General features: G+C 37.1%; 1 protein-coding gene across 1 annotated transcript in view; it reads left to right on the plus strand.

The window, feature by feature from the left end:
• Positions 1 to 1993: 1993 nt before the first annotated feature.
• Positions 1994 to 15052, plus strand: part of LOC306879058 (neuron navigator 1-like) — a gene marked incomplete at its 5' end in the record, with an annotated part of 79604 nt that continues 66545 nt past the window's right edge. Inside the window, 2 exons of the mRNA XM_079431745.1 lie at positions 1994 to 2624; positions 10615 to 10717. Of these exons, the coding sequence (XP_079287871.1) occupies positions 1994 to 2624; positions 10615 to 10717 (734 nt within the window). The remainder of the gene's footprint in view (positions 2625 to 10614; positions 10718 to 15052) is intronic.

The raw sequence follows: 15052 nt of genomic DNA on the forward strand, positions 1-15052 counted from the left end.
ATTTGTTTAAGTCACTGCCAGGCTCCTGTCAGGCTAACAAGGCTCGTTTGTGAAGCGATAAAGACAACCAGAAAGTGGATTTGTGGCGTGCTGTTACCTTATTTAAGGTGGAGAGACTCTGCCATCTTAATGCATGTTGTGATGTAGGTAGCAGCGTTGCTATGGTGACGCTTCTCCAGCGAAGAAGCATTGCGGAGAACTCCATAGAGAGATGTGTATGGAATATCATGAGCAGTGATGCTAGGGATCATCTAAAAACAACACTGCGCTTTTATGAAGTGAAGATTGGTGGGTTGGAGGTGTGACGGAAAACCATCTGGACTTGATTGATTTATTATAGAAAATAATTTATTCCCACACTGCAAAACAGTCCTATTCTTAATTTATAGGCTTGTTTGTTATACGCATATTTGAAACAAGTTTAATTTACTTTTTTTAAATCTATAATCATAACATATGCACTGTGCACTATGTGACTGTTGTGTCTTGATCCATTGGCTCATTTAAGGATACACTTTGAGGATAAACACCACTAAATTAATTTAATTTATCATTTATGACTTTCATTTTTTAGGTTTGCAGATTTAAGCAAAATCTTGACTTTGAGATTTTTCTTTTGAGGGGTTGCACAGGTAAAGTTTGCTGACAAATATATCTGGATCATTTGCAGATCCTATTGTTAATCAATATCGTGTTTTGCTCTACAGTGAAACATCCTTAAAACAAATATTACCTATTATTATTATTATTATTATATACATAATATTATATATTACATCTAATGTAACATCTAATATTTTATTGATATAATATAAAGAAAAATGTATTGTCTTAGAACACCTTTATGAATATCATATTTCACCCAAAAATGGTGAACATTAAGTCCGATTTATATTTCTTATTCTATTGTCAGATTCATCTTATTGTAACAAAAAAAAAACAACAACACATTTTTCTTTTCTTTATGCTACAATTGTATTTTTAGCTATTTTTCTTTCCCTTATTCTTTTGTATGTTGTGTCGGATTATTCATAGAATGGAATAACTCAAATATTCTTAATGTTTAAACAAAATGATGACTATATTGCATTTTTGTATTATAGTACTAAAAACAATGTACAATTGCATTTGCATTAATAGATTGCAAATAGATATATGGATATGTCTTTGCCATTTTTGTGTTAGATTATTTGCAGAACTATAAAGCTAGTATATACATTATTATATTATACCGCTAAAGGCAATATAGATAGATAGATAGATAGATAGATAGATAGATAGATAGATAGATAGATAGATAGATAGATAGATAGATAGATAGATAGATAGATAGATAGATGAAGGCAGATAGGGAATACATAACTGAGATTTTAATGGGTATTCAGTATTGGATCCTGGAAGGGGGAGGGGCGAAACAATAGGGATGGAGAAATGGTGTGTGTGTGTGAAAATACACACTACGATGTACTGGATTCAGTTTACATTCTAGTGTTGCAATTTGTCATCTCCCCCTATCAGCTCACACTTTCTGCTGAGGCAGAGAGACGCACCGGAAAATGCAACCGAGGGAGAGAGAGAGAGAGAGAGAGAGAGAGAGAGAGAGAGAGAGAGAGAGAGAGAAAGAGAGAAAGAGAAAGGGGGGAGGGACTGTTGTTGCGTGCAGCACTGCTGTCATTTGGCTGCTGCACGGCTCAGCGGCAAGACAGCCTGGTGAAGGGAGGAGAGAAAACGAGAGAGTGAGAGAAAGAGGAGAGAGTAAAGGAGAACCAGGGCGGCAGCTGCTGCAGCCTGACAGGAAGGAACGGGAAAAATAAAGGGTGCACGGAATTAGCATTTTCTTCCTTTACAAGAGAGAAAGAGCCGCACATTCGTCCTCTCCTCCATGCTCTCACTCTTCTCTCATCCGGCCCTAAATGCTCTCCGGTAGAGGAAGACGCTTGGGGGTCGAATAAAAGGCAGGCAGAGCAAGGGGACGTCAAGGGAAGGTGCAGGCATGGCTGCCAAGAGGGGCAAGTCTGGCGTGCCACAAAGCGTGGCACGGAGCGAGCTGAAGGTGTATCGCGTGGGCAGCACGGAGGGACGCATCCCGGTGCCGTCCAACCTTCAGAAACAGAGGTCCCTGACCAACCTGGCAGTGCTGACGGACGCCGAGAAGAAGATGCAACTCTATGAGCCCAAATGGTGTGACGACATGAGCAAAGCTGCCTCGGGACATCTGAAGATGGGCAAGCCCAAACCGGCAGCTGGCGGAGGGGTAGGGGGATCCCAACTCTCTCGAAACCTGTCCAAATCCGACCACTCCCTCTTCCAGGGCAAACCCAAGACGTTCACCCAACTCGCGGCACCTGGCGCCTTGGGAAAGGGCCAAAGTCGGATCCCTCGAGGCCCATACGCGGAAGTAAAACCCTTGAGTAAGACATCCGATGACTGCAAGTCCGACGATGATATCCTGTCCAGCAAAGCCAAAGCCAGCGGGAAGAAACCGGCGGCTGGGTGCTCCGGAGACCCTGAGGCTAAAGGTCAAGGTGAGGAAGGTGGCGATAAACCTTTCCTCAAGGTGGACCCAGAGCTGGTGGTCACTGTTCTTGGTGACCTGGAGCAGTTGCTCTTCAGTCAGATGCTCGGTGAGTATGGTGTTTCCGCTTTCACGCTCACTTACTACCAGCTGCCGTTGGCTACTGAATGGCATGGATTGACTGGAAAATATCCAACCGAGCACATGCTGTTGTGATTCTAAAGGTGGTCTCGGATAGCTGGACAATGCAGGGCTTTGTTCTGGGTAGCATATGCGTAGTGCATCCGCCGTCTCTCGCACTTGTGGGCTAGAAATTGCGCTCATAGATTATTCCCCTTGGCCTGTGTCCAATGATTGAATGACAGAAAGCTCGGGGCCGACGCTCAGCACACTGATCTGCTTTTCGACGCCTTTCTGGTGCCGTGTGCTGGCGTTGCCGCTCTGCTCTCATCTGTAATGAGGTAATGGCTTATATATCAAGGACACGGGTGGTACGAGAAAAGGAAGAGGCCGTGGAATACATAAAGGGGGCATAATGAATTTGGTTTGTAGTTTGTCATCAGCCTCCTTTGACTGCGGCTTGATGTGTAGACGCTGATAAATGTTGTTGTCGAACACATGAACAAAAGCATGCATGATCACCTGTCACACTGGACAAAATGCACCTAGGCTTTCTAAGGGATAATTAGCAGTTTTATGCATACTGTGGAATTTGGATATATATATAATTGGATCTGGATACTGCTTGTTATGTCCATGGCATTAATCAGGAAGTCTGTTTGTTGCATTTAAATCAAATATCCCATTTTGTTTGTGCTGTCTTCTAAACACAGCATGCCCTGCATTTGTGCATCAGTCCTCAAATGAATGACCTCTATTTCAACCATGTCCAGACCTCATATGTTTAAACAACCAATTTGGTCCTGAATTCTTGCAGTTGTTTGCGTGGAATCTCCTTTCATGGCAAATCACAGTATAATTCGGTGGTGGGATTAAAGGCTAATGAGGGTAAACGAATGACCTGGATTAAACTCTTTATTAAAATGCTCTCTGTACCTCTTTCTTAAGAATCCATACAGGATTCCGATCGGAATTATAATCTGAAATACAATCCTGAAGGATCCTAAAGGGAGTAAGAACCAAGAATAAAAATGGAACTTCTGTTGGAATATTTCTAACAGCACTGCATTTCCATTACGATGCTTTTGGAATTCCAAATTTTAAGTAATTTAAATAAAAAATATATATATTTAAATTTGGTTCTGAATTATATCATTCTTTTTAGCATGCTTTTATATAGTCAGAGTATAATTGCGACCAACACCAGAGTGGTTGTTGTGGTCTCCTCTAAATTAAAAGAAAGAAAATTAGAGAAGAAAAACAAAGTGCTACAGGGAAACTTATTCATGCAGAATCTTTTAATCACAGGGACTCTGTTAAATATAATCTGTTGAATCTCTATATCAAAGTACTTTCTTTTTTATAATCATAATTACACAGAGTTCACACTCATTTGTTCTGCAGAATAAACCGCTGCATAATAGACTTCCTTCTGAGTTGTTCTTTTGGACCGTATGTGGCACATAACATCTGCACACCACTTTTGGTCACAAAACTGAATTAGTGTTCAGAATGGAGCATTGCTTTCCTCTGTGCATTCATAGTTACTATTGTACTGCACAGCTGGACTAGGGTCTAAACCTAGGGGGACGGAAATGCTTAAAATATGTATGAGGGACAATAGTTTGAGTTGAGGGACAGTTAGGGAATAAAGGTCTAGGGCCACACTTGGCCTCTTTGTGCCAGTCTGGAAATAAACCTGAATATGTATAGCAAGTTATGAGGGAGATATGATCTTTTATGAGGCCACTCTAATCGTGTTGGTTTCCTTGACTGTGCTGTGGGTTTTTAAGTGGCTGATATGCATTTCAATATCTAGAGGGAAGGGTAACTGATTACTGATTATATACTATTATAAATATACTTTTTATTTGTTCCTTCTTTTACTTTATTTCTAAGTAATATATTTTGAGTATGGTTCACCCTATGGTATTTTGAAGAATTTTGGTAACCAAACAGTTGATGGTAGCCATTGACTGCCATATTATGGAAAAAACTCTATGGAAGTCAATGGTTACTGTCAGCTGTTTGGTTGAGGGTGTGAAAATGATGACAAAGTTTTTCTTCTTGGGTGAACTATCTCTTTAAAAAAATAACTTGAGAATCAGCACTGCATAAGATACAAATTTTTGTTTTCCCAGAGTATATCTGTAATTCAAGTTCAAGTTTATTTGTATAGCGCTTTTTATGATACAAATCATTGCAAAGCAGCTCTACAGGAAATTAAGTTTCTGCGATCCTGAAACCTAGCTTCAGGATCGCAGGTATCTGCACACAAATATCGAGAACACGAGCACCGGGGAAACAGTGAGTGTGCACTTTAACTTCAGCTAACGTAGCACGGACGTGCCGGACGATGGAGTCTCCGACGATCACAGCGTTGCGTTCCGTCTCGCGGAGGGGAGCGAAGCGGTTCCGGGTGGAGATCTCGAAGACCGGAGGCGGTGGAGGGCAAGAGGTTGTCGCCCGGGGCCTGGCTCGCGTCTTCCGCTGCTGGTGCACCCAGGGTCCGTGGCGTCCCGGCGCCGGAGTGAAGGACATCTGGGAAGATTGCGTCCTGGGTGCACAGGGTCTGTCCAGAGAAACACACGGAGTAGAGGTGGTGGGAGTGTTAGCAGCGTGCTGTATACTTACCCCGGACTTGTGAGCGTCAGCCCGGGATGTTTCCAGTGCGGCTCTCTGCTCTCTCAGCTGGGCCTGCTTCTCCACGGCCTCCAGCTCCAGCTGCACCAAATGCAGCTCGAATGTGTCCTCACCTGCACTCAAAGGTAGACACAATCCGCCATTTAAGCAAGTAACAGTGAAACAATGGTAATGTGTGTGAATAAAGTATTAGCAATCTAAGCGAGATTAGCGGCAGCCACGCTGCCGATGCTAACGGGCTATAAGCTAATAGCAGACTCGAGAAATTTAAATAAAACTAATGATAACAAGGCGCTCTAATTGGTTTTGTTTTAGAATGCTATAGGGGATATATTCACACGTTATAGAAACGAAAATGATAGTGTATAAAATTGTTTTTAAGATAGAAAATAGACGATAAAGAATCAATTTGATGGAGCTCAAACTCAAAACACGCAAACTCAAACACAAATCAGTGCATGCTGCCTCAGCAACTTGTAAAAAATGTTTGAGTCAGTGAGTTGAACTTGAGAATCAAAAATTTCGTCTTACAGCACTGATTTTGTTTTCACTTGTTTTTCAGTATGAACAGATTAAAAACAAGTTGAAATACACATAATCAAGATTAAATTTTTGTCTTAATATCTTATACAGCATTGTTTCAAGTAAGACTTGTTTTAAGTAAGGATTTCTATATTGCCTAAAATATCCAGGTTTTGGCTGTTTGTAGTGAGCAGGTCGATCGTTGTGTGACATTCATGGGAGCTATAGAGAGCAGAGCAGACGGCTCCTTATGCTTTCGAATCGCTCTCGCGCCTACTTCGGGGTCTTTTTTGATCGGTGCGCAGCGATGCTTCAAGTCAAACGAACGAACAAACACGTGCTTATATTTGCTTTGTTCTCTGCAGATCTCAATGCTGATGTGCAGTGTCACGATTGGTCGATTATGTACAATACCTGCATGTTATTGGTCAAACTACTTTGAATGTTTTAGGCAATATTAAAATCCTGGCCAGGTCGTGTCCCGTATGAACGGCACATATGGCCACCCTATTTTTAAGGTTTTTTAGATGCTTTATTTGGAAAAGTCAAAAATACTGTATAATTTTTGCAGTGTATACACATTTACTACACATTCACTGAAAAATACTTGGAAAAAAATATATGTATTTTTATATTGACAAATTTGCTGGTAGAATTTATCTGAATTTGCTACTGGAATTTATTTTAATTTACCTTCGAATTTATTATTTTAATTTTTATATATGTCTATGTTATGCATAATATTAACATTTATTAAACTGCACTAGGTGCAGTGTTGCTCCTAGTTGTGACCCACAAAATCTACACATGAAGCTGAGGCCAAGTTTGCCCTTGCAGATCAAAGCATATGGAGAAAAAGAGCATGCATTAAATTTTAATCTCCCATGTAGTCAATGGCAGAGCTGGAGATTGCATTGGAGCACTGCTCACCTCTACATTTATTTCTGCAGAGATAGCAATGCATAATATGAGGGTGTTTGATAATATATGCATAATCAATTTATCAATTTAAAATCTGTTTTGTGCTTGCTCTTTATTTGACCATTATGGTAGAAATGAAAATTTTTAGGAGACCAGGACACAACACAGGTGACGCTGATTGATTTGCAATAGTACATACTTTTCAATGAAAACTAATGAAATGCTGTCATCTGATTCATTAATTCCACCATGCAAGTCTGTATAGTGATGTAATTAGCTAGAGCATGTGTTAATTCTCTCATGGGGATGTAGTTGATTGACATGAGTTATCTGCTGTCCAGTAATGCTTGTAAACCACCTCTCTCTCGCTGTCTGTAAAGCAGTCCAGTCGTTAATAATGTCAGGCCAGGCGTCGTGCCTAACTGCACCATGGGATTGATTGGGCATGCTGTTGACATGCTGACCGCTCGCCCACGCAGGTTTTCAAGAGATTGTGTGGCAGTTTACAACTGTTTGAACAGAAAACATTCATTTATTTGGACGAAAGAAGACTTTCATCCTTTGTTCTCATTGTCAATATAGGCGATGTGATATGAGACTGTCTGGTTCTCGTAATCTCATCGTTGGTGTTTGGCTCGTTTAATGCTGCCTCCGAGGTTAATGTCCAAAACTGTTAGCTTTCAGCAAAGCCAGGTGATTGATCAAGTTGAGCTGTTTTTATCTGCTTCACCTTTGTGACATAAATGAAAGGCTGTTGGCTATTTAAAAACAAAGACAAACGCTTTGAAATGTCAGCTTCATGATTCAACGGGAAGTACAAACTAGTCTTTAATGGCGCATAAAGTTCTCAATCTGATTAGGAACTTTTGCCATCTTCGACTATTTGAAGATATTTTGGTGTAGCAACCTACAATATGCTTTTCAAAGATACTAATTGTGTGCTAATTTTAAACTATTTATGTTCATTTTTTTTCCCCACAATATTAATACACTACTGTTCAAAAAGGGTGAGGTCGGTAAGATTTTTAAAGTTTATTTGATCAAAAATACAGTAAAAACTGTGAAATGTGAAATATTATTAGGATTTAAATGGACTGTTTTCTGTTTGAATATATTTTAAAATGTAATTTATTCCTGTGATGCAAATCTGATTTTTCAGCATCATTACTCCAGTCTTCAGGGTCACATGATCCTTCAGAAATCAGTATAATATGCTGATTTGCTGCTCAAGAAACATTTCTGCTTCATGTGGAAACCATAATACATATTTATTTTCAGGATTCTTTGATGAATAGAAAATTCAAAAGAATAGCATTTACTGAATAAAAGTATTAAGTTCTTTAAAAAACTAAATTACCGACCCCACACTTTTGAACTGTATTGTGTGTTTGTATATATATATATATATATATATGCAATTATTAGACAAACTGAAAATAACTGGTATAAGATAACAAAATTAGATAAATTAGTGCAGATATATAGTTTTGCATACTGCACGATTTTAGCTCAATTTTTCACTCGCCGACAGGTTTTGTGAAATCACCGACAAATGCCTGAAATCGGAGCCAAATCGGTGCTCGTTCACGCGAGTGACAATCACGCAGTGTGAATTATCAAAGACGTGATCTGAGAGAATCGACGCCCGTGGAATATTTGGCATGCTAAATATCTGGAGCTGTCGGCGATTCACAATCCTGCTTTGTGAAATGAGTTCTGACCGAAAAATATATCGGCGATGACCTATAGCCAATGAGAGAGAGCAAGATACAGGGCAGCGGGAAGTTCGGGGAGGACCTTTTTTTTCTTTCTTTTTTATTAAGCAATTACTTACAGTGCTGCTTGAAAGTTTGTGAAGCTTTAGAATTTTCTAAATTTCTGCATAAATATGACCCAAAACATCATCAGATTTTCATATAAGTCCTGAAAGTAGACAAAGAAAACCCAATCAATGGGACAATAAATGTCATTTATTTATTGAGAAAAATGATCTAGTGTTACTACTCTGCGTTGCAAAAGTATGTGAATTTTTGCATTCAGTGCCTGGTGTGACCCCCTTTTGCTGCAGTAACTGAAGATAAAGTTTCTTGTAAAAGCTGATCAGTCCTGCACAATAACATGTAGGAGTTTTACCCCATTCCTTAGTGCAGAACCACTTAACCTCTGTGATGTTGGTGGGTTTCCTCCTATGAACTGCTTGCTTAGGTCCTTCCACAACATTTTAATTGGATTAGCGTCTGGACTTTGACTCAGCCATTCCAAAACATTAACTTTGCTCTTCTTTAACCATTCTTTGGTAGAATGACTTGGGTTTGGGGTAGTTGTCTTGCTGCATGACCCACGTTCTCTTGAGACTCTGTTCTTAAACAGATGTCTTGACGTTTTCCTTTAGAATTTATTGGTATAATTCAGAATTCATTGTTCCAGCAAAACTCATTATAAAAAATGCACAAAACGTTTGTTTCACTTTCAAGTACTTATTTGTGTATATAAAATGTTCCCTTCTGAAGTATGTTGTTAAAAAGGAAGTCATCTTTGTTAATTATTGTGTGTTCGTGGAGGATTTATAGACTATAATATTAGCGTGATCTTGGGTTTAGGGATGGGCATTTTTGGCAATTTCTTATTTCGATCATCGATAGGTTTCAAAAACGATTAATCGAGTACTCGCGGGGGCGGGGCATGGCATGAAAACATGAACACGATTAGATATTGTATTATGATTATGATGCAGCAATGCTATTAAAAAAGAAGCATCTAAAAAAGAATAGCTGCCTGAGGTGAAGCTGACTTTATGCCAATAAACTGAAACCCGTTCTATGACACTTCCTATGATATTAATCAGATAACTTAGATAAATAACATAAACGTAACATTACAGCTTGTATCTGCACAAAACGATGCATATGCCAGTGAACTTTAAGTTACTCGCTATAGCGAGAGAGAGAGAGAGAGAGAGCTCCCGCCGTGACGCGCTTTCAACAGCGCGCTGAAACACGGGCAAAGTCAGAATTCACTATAAATTTCACATTCTATAAATTTCACATTCTATAAATTTCACATTATAATGCTTATGTCATTAATGTTTATGGCAGATTTGTGCTATATTTTCATCAACATTATCAAGTGATTCCTACAATCGCCTGCGTGTTTTCGAAGCCATACTAAGTACGAAAACAATTTTAATTGAAGTATGCCTACTGTTGAACAAATATGACAAAAAAATATCACTGCTGCATTATTATAGGATCATTATTTTTGAAAAAGAAACATCTAAAAGCAATATGACCGTCTCAAATAACTCAGTCAATACTGGTAATATGCAGCGCATTCAGCTGCATGTAAATAAAGGTTAATATTCCAACGCATCCCATATTAGATTAATCAGATATGTATGTAGCTAACCCAGACATCACTACGTGACTTCAAAGCCAAGCTTCTCTCTCTTCTCACGTCTATACTTTGAACTGCATGCTCTCGCAAGCTAAACAATCAGAGATCAAGGTCCCGCCCAAAGTGCTGCTATAACCAATCAGATTTTTTTTTTCCACGATCATCGTTTTCATGATCGATCATCGCTGTCACGGCCGAGTACTTGAGTACTCGATCGCTGTTGCACATCCCTAGCGTTATTTTCTTATCACTTCTCGTGTGCGCTTGGCTGTAGTTTGTGGATCAGACAGAGTTGTTGGCGATTCTTCCTGTTGTAAAGTCATGCAGTGTGTAACCTCTTGTCACCGATCCATCATGCAATGTGAACACAGCAGCGACTGACTGCTACTCCAGATATTCGTGCAGTGTGAAAACAACAGCGATCCGATGACTTTGAAAATCATGCAGTGTGAACTCGGCATTACTGTACATTGCATATTGATTGTTCGTTATTTGCGCAGATCCCGAATCTCAAAGGAAACGGACTGTTCAGAATGTTCTGGATCTCAGACAGAACCTGGAGGAAACCATGTCCAGCCTGCGAGGGTCTCAGCTCAGCCAGAGGTGAGTGAGAACCAGCACATGTTTATGGCATGAAAAATCACAGCCAAACTAATTCACGAGGATGCGAACTGCTGCTTTTCAATGAATCGTAAATCTGGGAGAAAGCAGCACAATGTTCTTTGGAAACAATGTTCACGCACATTTGTGTCACAAAAGAGCATGACTATAAACAAGGCTTTACATTATACACAAACGATTACTTTTTCCACAACCATTCAGCCTCCCACGTCTTTTGGGAGAGTTGCCACTTCAGTCGTTCAAACACCTGGCTGCCACATTCACAAATACACAATGAAACACTTTCCATCAATGAATAACAACAAGCACAGACAGAAATCAGCTGGACTCCAGGCTTTGCACAGTCAGATATACAGCAATACACAACTGGACTTTTACATTTTCTGAAAAAATGAATAGTGCTTATCAATGTAGAACTTGCTTTCACTTTGCTAAGGTGTTTTGTGAGGTTACCAGGTTGCTCTGAGTGGTTTTTAGAATGTTTCTATGTGGTTGCTTAAAGCTGATAATTTTTTATTGTGTATGTATACAGTATATCTCATATATGTGACCCTGGAGCACAAAAGCAGTCTTAAGTCGCTGGGGTATATTTGTAGCAATAGCCAAAAATACATCGTATGGGTCAAAATTATTGATTTTTCTTTTATGCCAAAAATCATTAGGAGATTAAATAAAGATCGTGTTCCATGAAGATATTTTGTAAATTTCCTACCGTAAATATGTAAAAACTTAATTTTTGATTAGTAATATGCATTGCTAAGAACTTCATTTGAACAACTTTAAAGGCGATTTTCTCAATATTTTGATTTTCAAATAGTTGTATCTCGGCCAAATATTGTCCTATTCTAACAAACCATATGTCAATGGAAAGCTTACTTATTCAGCTTTCAGATTATGCATACATCTCAATTTCGAAAAATTGACCCTTATGACTGGTTTTGTGGTCCAGAGTCATATATATATATATTAGTGCTGTCAAACAATTAATCGCATCCAAAATAAAAGTATTTATTTTCATAGTATATGTGTGTGTACTGTGTATATTTATTATGTATATATAAATACACACACATACAGCATATATTTTGTAAATATTTACATGTATTTACATCTCTATATTTATAGTAATATAATTTATATCATATATAAATATATCTAAGCATAACTTATTTTTCTTATTTTATGCATGTGTGTATTTATATAAACATAATAAATATATGGATGCGATTAACTGTGATTAATCGTTTGACAGCACTAATATATATATGCATGTGCATATACATATAAATCACAAAATGTTTGTGCAAGTTACAGAATAAGCTAGATGCTATGCTACTTCCCGATGAACAGATTTTCCTTCCCCACAGGTGTGCTATGCTAGATGTGCTTAGCCTAACAATTATGCTATCTTTGATCTCAGTACCTTCCTGAGTTTTGCCCCTAGAGATCTCAACCTGTCCTTCCTCCTAACATCAAACCTTTCCCTGCAGGCTAACCATTCACTACTCTACTAAGTTTCTGAGCAGTAGAATTTTGTAGTAGACATATAACACGCTTGAGACCTGCAGCTAATGCTGCCTCCATTTTAAAAGCAGCACTTGTACAAGACTGATGAGCTTCCAAAGACTTGATGGCGCAGACGTAAAAATGATTCATGCCAGATTAACTGCTCTCAACCCACAGATTCACAGCCACACTGATGTATGTGTGCATAATGAGCTTTTCTGTTACGGGATACTTCTGTTAGCCTTCAAGACATGGAGGCGCATGACCTCATACGACTCAAAATAGAGCTACGCTGTTTGATTTTTCTGATCGTGTCGATTCACATTATACACCTGCTGGTCGTATCTGGATTCTGTCAAGATGTGCACTTGAATTGGAAAATGTGATTAGCTAATTACTGAACCACATGGATGCTTTTAAGTTCTCATATACTGTGTTTGTTTGGGAAAACTGTTATGCGTTATGTTATGTGTTATGCTTTCACAAACAAGCCTTTTATCAATTCAGCATGTTTCCGTAAGGATGATGTGTGATGAGTATTTAATCAAAACCCGCTGGGTTTTTGGGGGGGGGGGGGTTTTTGTATCACTGATAAACTATAATAGTTTTTATTAAGATTTTGAATTAGTTTTTATTTTTAGATTTTGTTTCAATTTAAATTTATATAAAAGTTTTATAATTTTGTTGTGTGCTTTTGCCAGTTTTTTATTATATTTATTTTAATTATTATATTTATTTAATTTTTTATATTTATATTTATTTATTTTTTAAGTGTTCTTTTTTCTTCTTCTTTTTCTTCTTTTTGTTAGTTATTTTAGTACATCAAGTTAAACTAAATGAAAATTGGAAAGCATCCAATAAAGGTTTAATGATGTATATGAATATATATATATATGTGTGTGCGTGCGCATGTGTGTGTATGTGTATATATATATATATATATATATATATATATATATATATATATATATATATATATATATATATATATATATATATATATATGTATATATGTATATATATATATATATATATATATATATATATATAAATGATTTAATGTTTGGGGAAAAAATAAGTATTGTGATTTTAGTTGTACTACAAAATATATATTTTATTTATTTATTTATTTATTTATTATAGTCAGTTATTTAAGTACATTAAGTTAAACTAAATGAAAATTTTAAATTCTGCCTTAGAAACTAGCTTAAATAAAATAAACTTAATTTTATTTTATATTTGATTTTATTTCAGGTTTTAGTTAACTATAATAAGTTGCACAGTTTGAGGTATCATTCAGGGTTGTCTAAGCAATCCAACTAACAGTTTTCAATAAAATTTTAATAAAAAATAAAATAAAATTCAATAAAAAGGACAGACCTGAACCATCTCGTTACATCCTAACCTCTGCATTGCAATGCACAAGCAATCATTCAGAACACCTTAGCAACTGTATACAATGCCTTGGCAACCACTCACAACATTATGGTATTATGGCAGTGAATTTTGCATGGGCAAACACACTCATTGTAGAAATATAAAATCTGCTTAAAGTCTGCTTTTGCCATTACAGTCATTGTTGATTTTAGTAATGAGAAAAACTCTATAAATGTTCTGTGCGACGTGGAGAGGGCAAGACCTTTGCTTTGGCTTCATGTAGGATGTGATGTGGCACTGAAAGCGAATGGAAAAGCAGCTCATGAGGTTTGGGAGTGGCTGTGCCGTCTCTATGAAAGGTCCAGTGCAGTGAAATGAGGCTGTATGTGTGTTATTTTCAGATGTTTTTTCAAAATATATTTATGCTGTCTAGAAACTCCCATGTGGTCCTTTATGGCCAATCCAGGTCTTCCACTGGTAATGCCAGAGTCCAGATCATTCATTCCATTCCATAATTAGCTCACCTGATATAGAATTCAGATACATGCAAATGACAAATTTGAGTAAGACAACTAGTTTTTCCATTGATACAACTGTTGGACCAACTGAATAGCCTAGGACTGAACAATTAATCGAAATAAAATCGCTTTTTACTATGTGTAATGAGAAGCATTTCTAAACCTGTTGCCAAAGCCAACACAAATAAACAAGTGGTGATTTAATGTTTGCTTAATTTAAAGAAATTAAGCATCACATTTTTGTACTATAAAAATACATTTTTATTAGATACTGAATTTTACAGTAGTATTATTACAATAATAATTTATTTTAATCTTAATATTTTGTTAAATGCTTAATTTGTTTTTACAGTACAATAGTATTATTTCAATAATACATTTCTTATTGTAATATTTGTATTTTAATAATAATAATAATTATTATTATTACAATCTGATATTTTTTATTCTCCAAATCGACAACAAAACATAATTATGAAAAAATTATGAGGTATACTGCAACAAAGGTGATTTTTTTAGGGCTCCTTGCAGTATTTATTTATCTTTCATTTTATTTATTTATTTATTTTTTGCCAAAATGAAAGCTAAGTGACACATTTTTATTTTATAGTACATCATCATTATAATAATTATTTTATATAATTGGCCAAATTGTGTAGCTCTAAAAACAAGCACAGCAAAACCGGAGTTAAAAAAAAAAGTTTATTCCGTTAGTTTATTCCAAATAATTAGTTTTCCCCAAATCACTAAGTCCTAAAATAGCCCATCGACAACAGATAGAAATTATTAACAGACCTGCTGTCAACCAAGTTACATTGACCAAGCGACCCATTTGCAAGAATAAAAGACCAAATAATCCTCCTTCACACTAACCCAATAACCCAATGCCAGTGTGTTTGTGTGCTGTTTATGCCAC

The sequence above is a fragment of the Barbus barbus genome (genome assembly GCF_936440315.1).
Source record: "Barbus barbus genome assembly, chromosome: 13".
Taxonomy (NCBI): domain Eukaryota; kingdom Metazoa; phylum Chordata; class Actinopteri; order Cypriniformes; family Cyprinidae; genus Barbus; species Barbus barbus.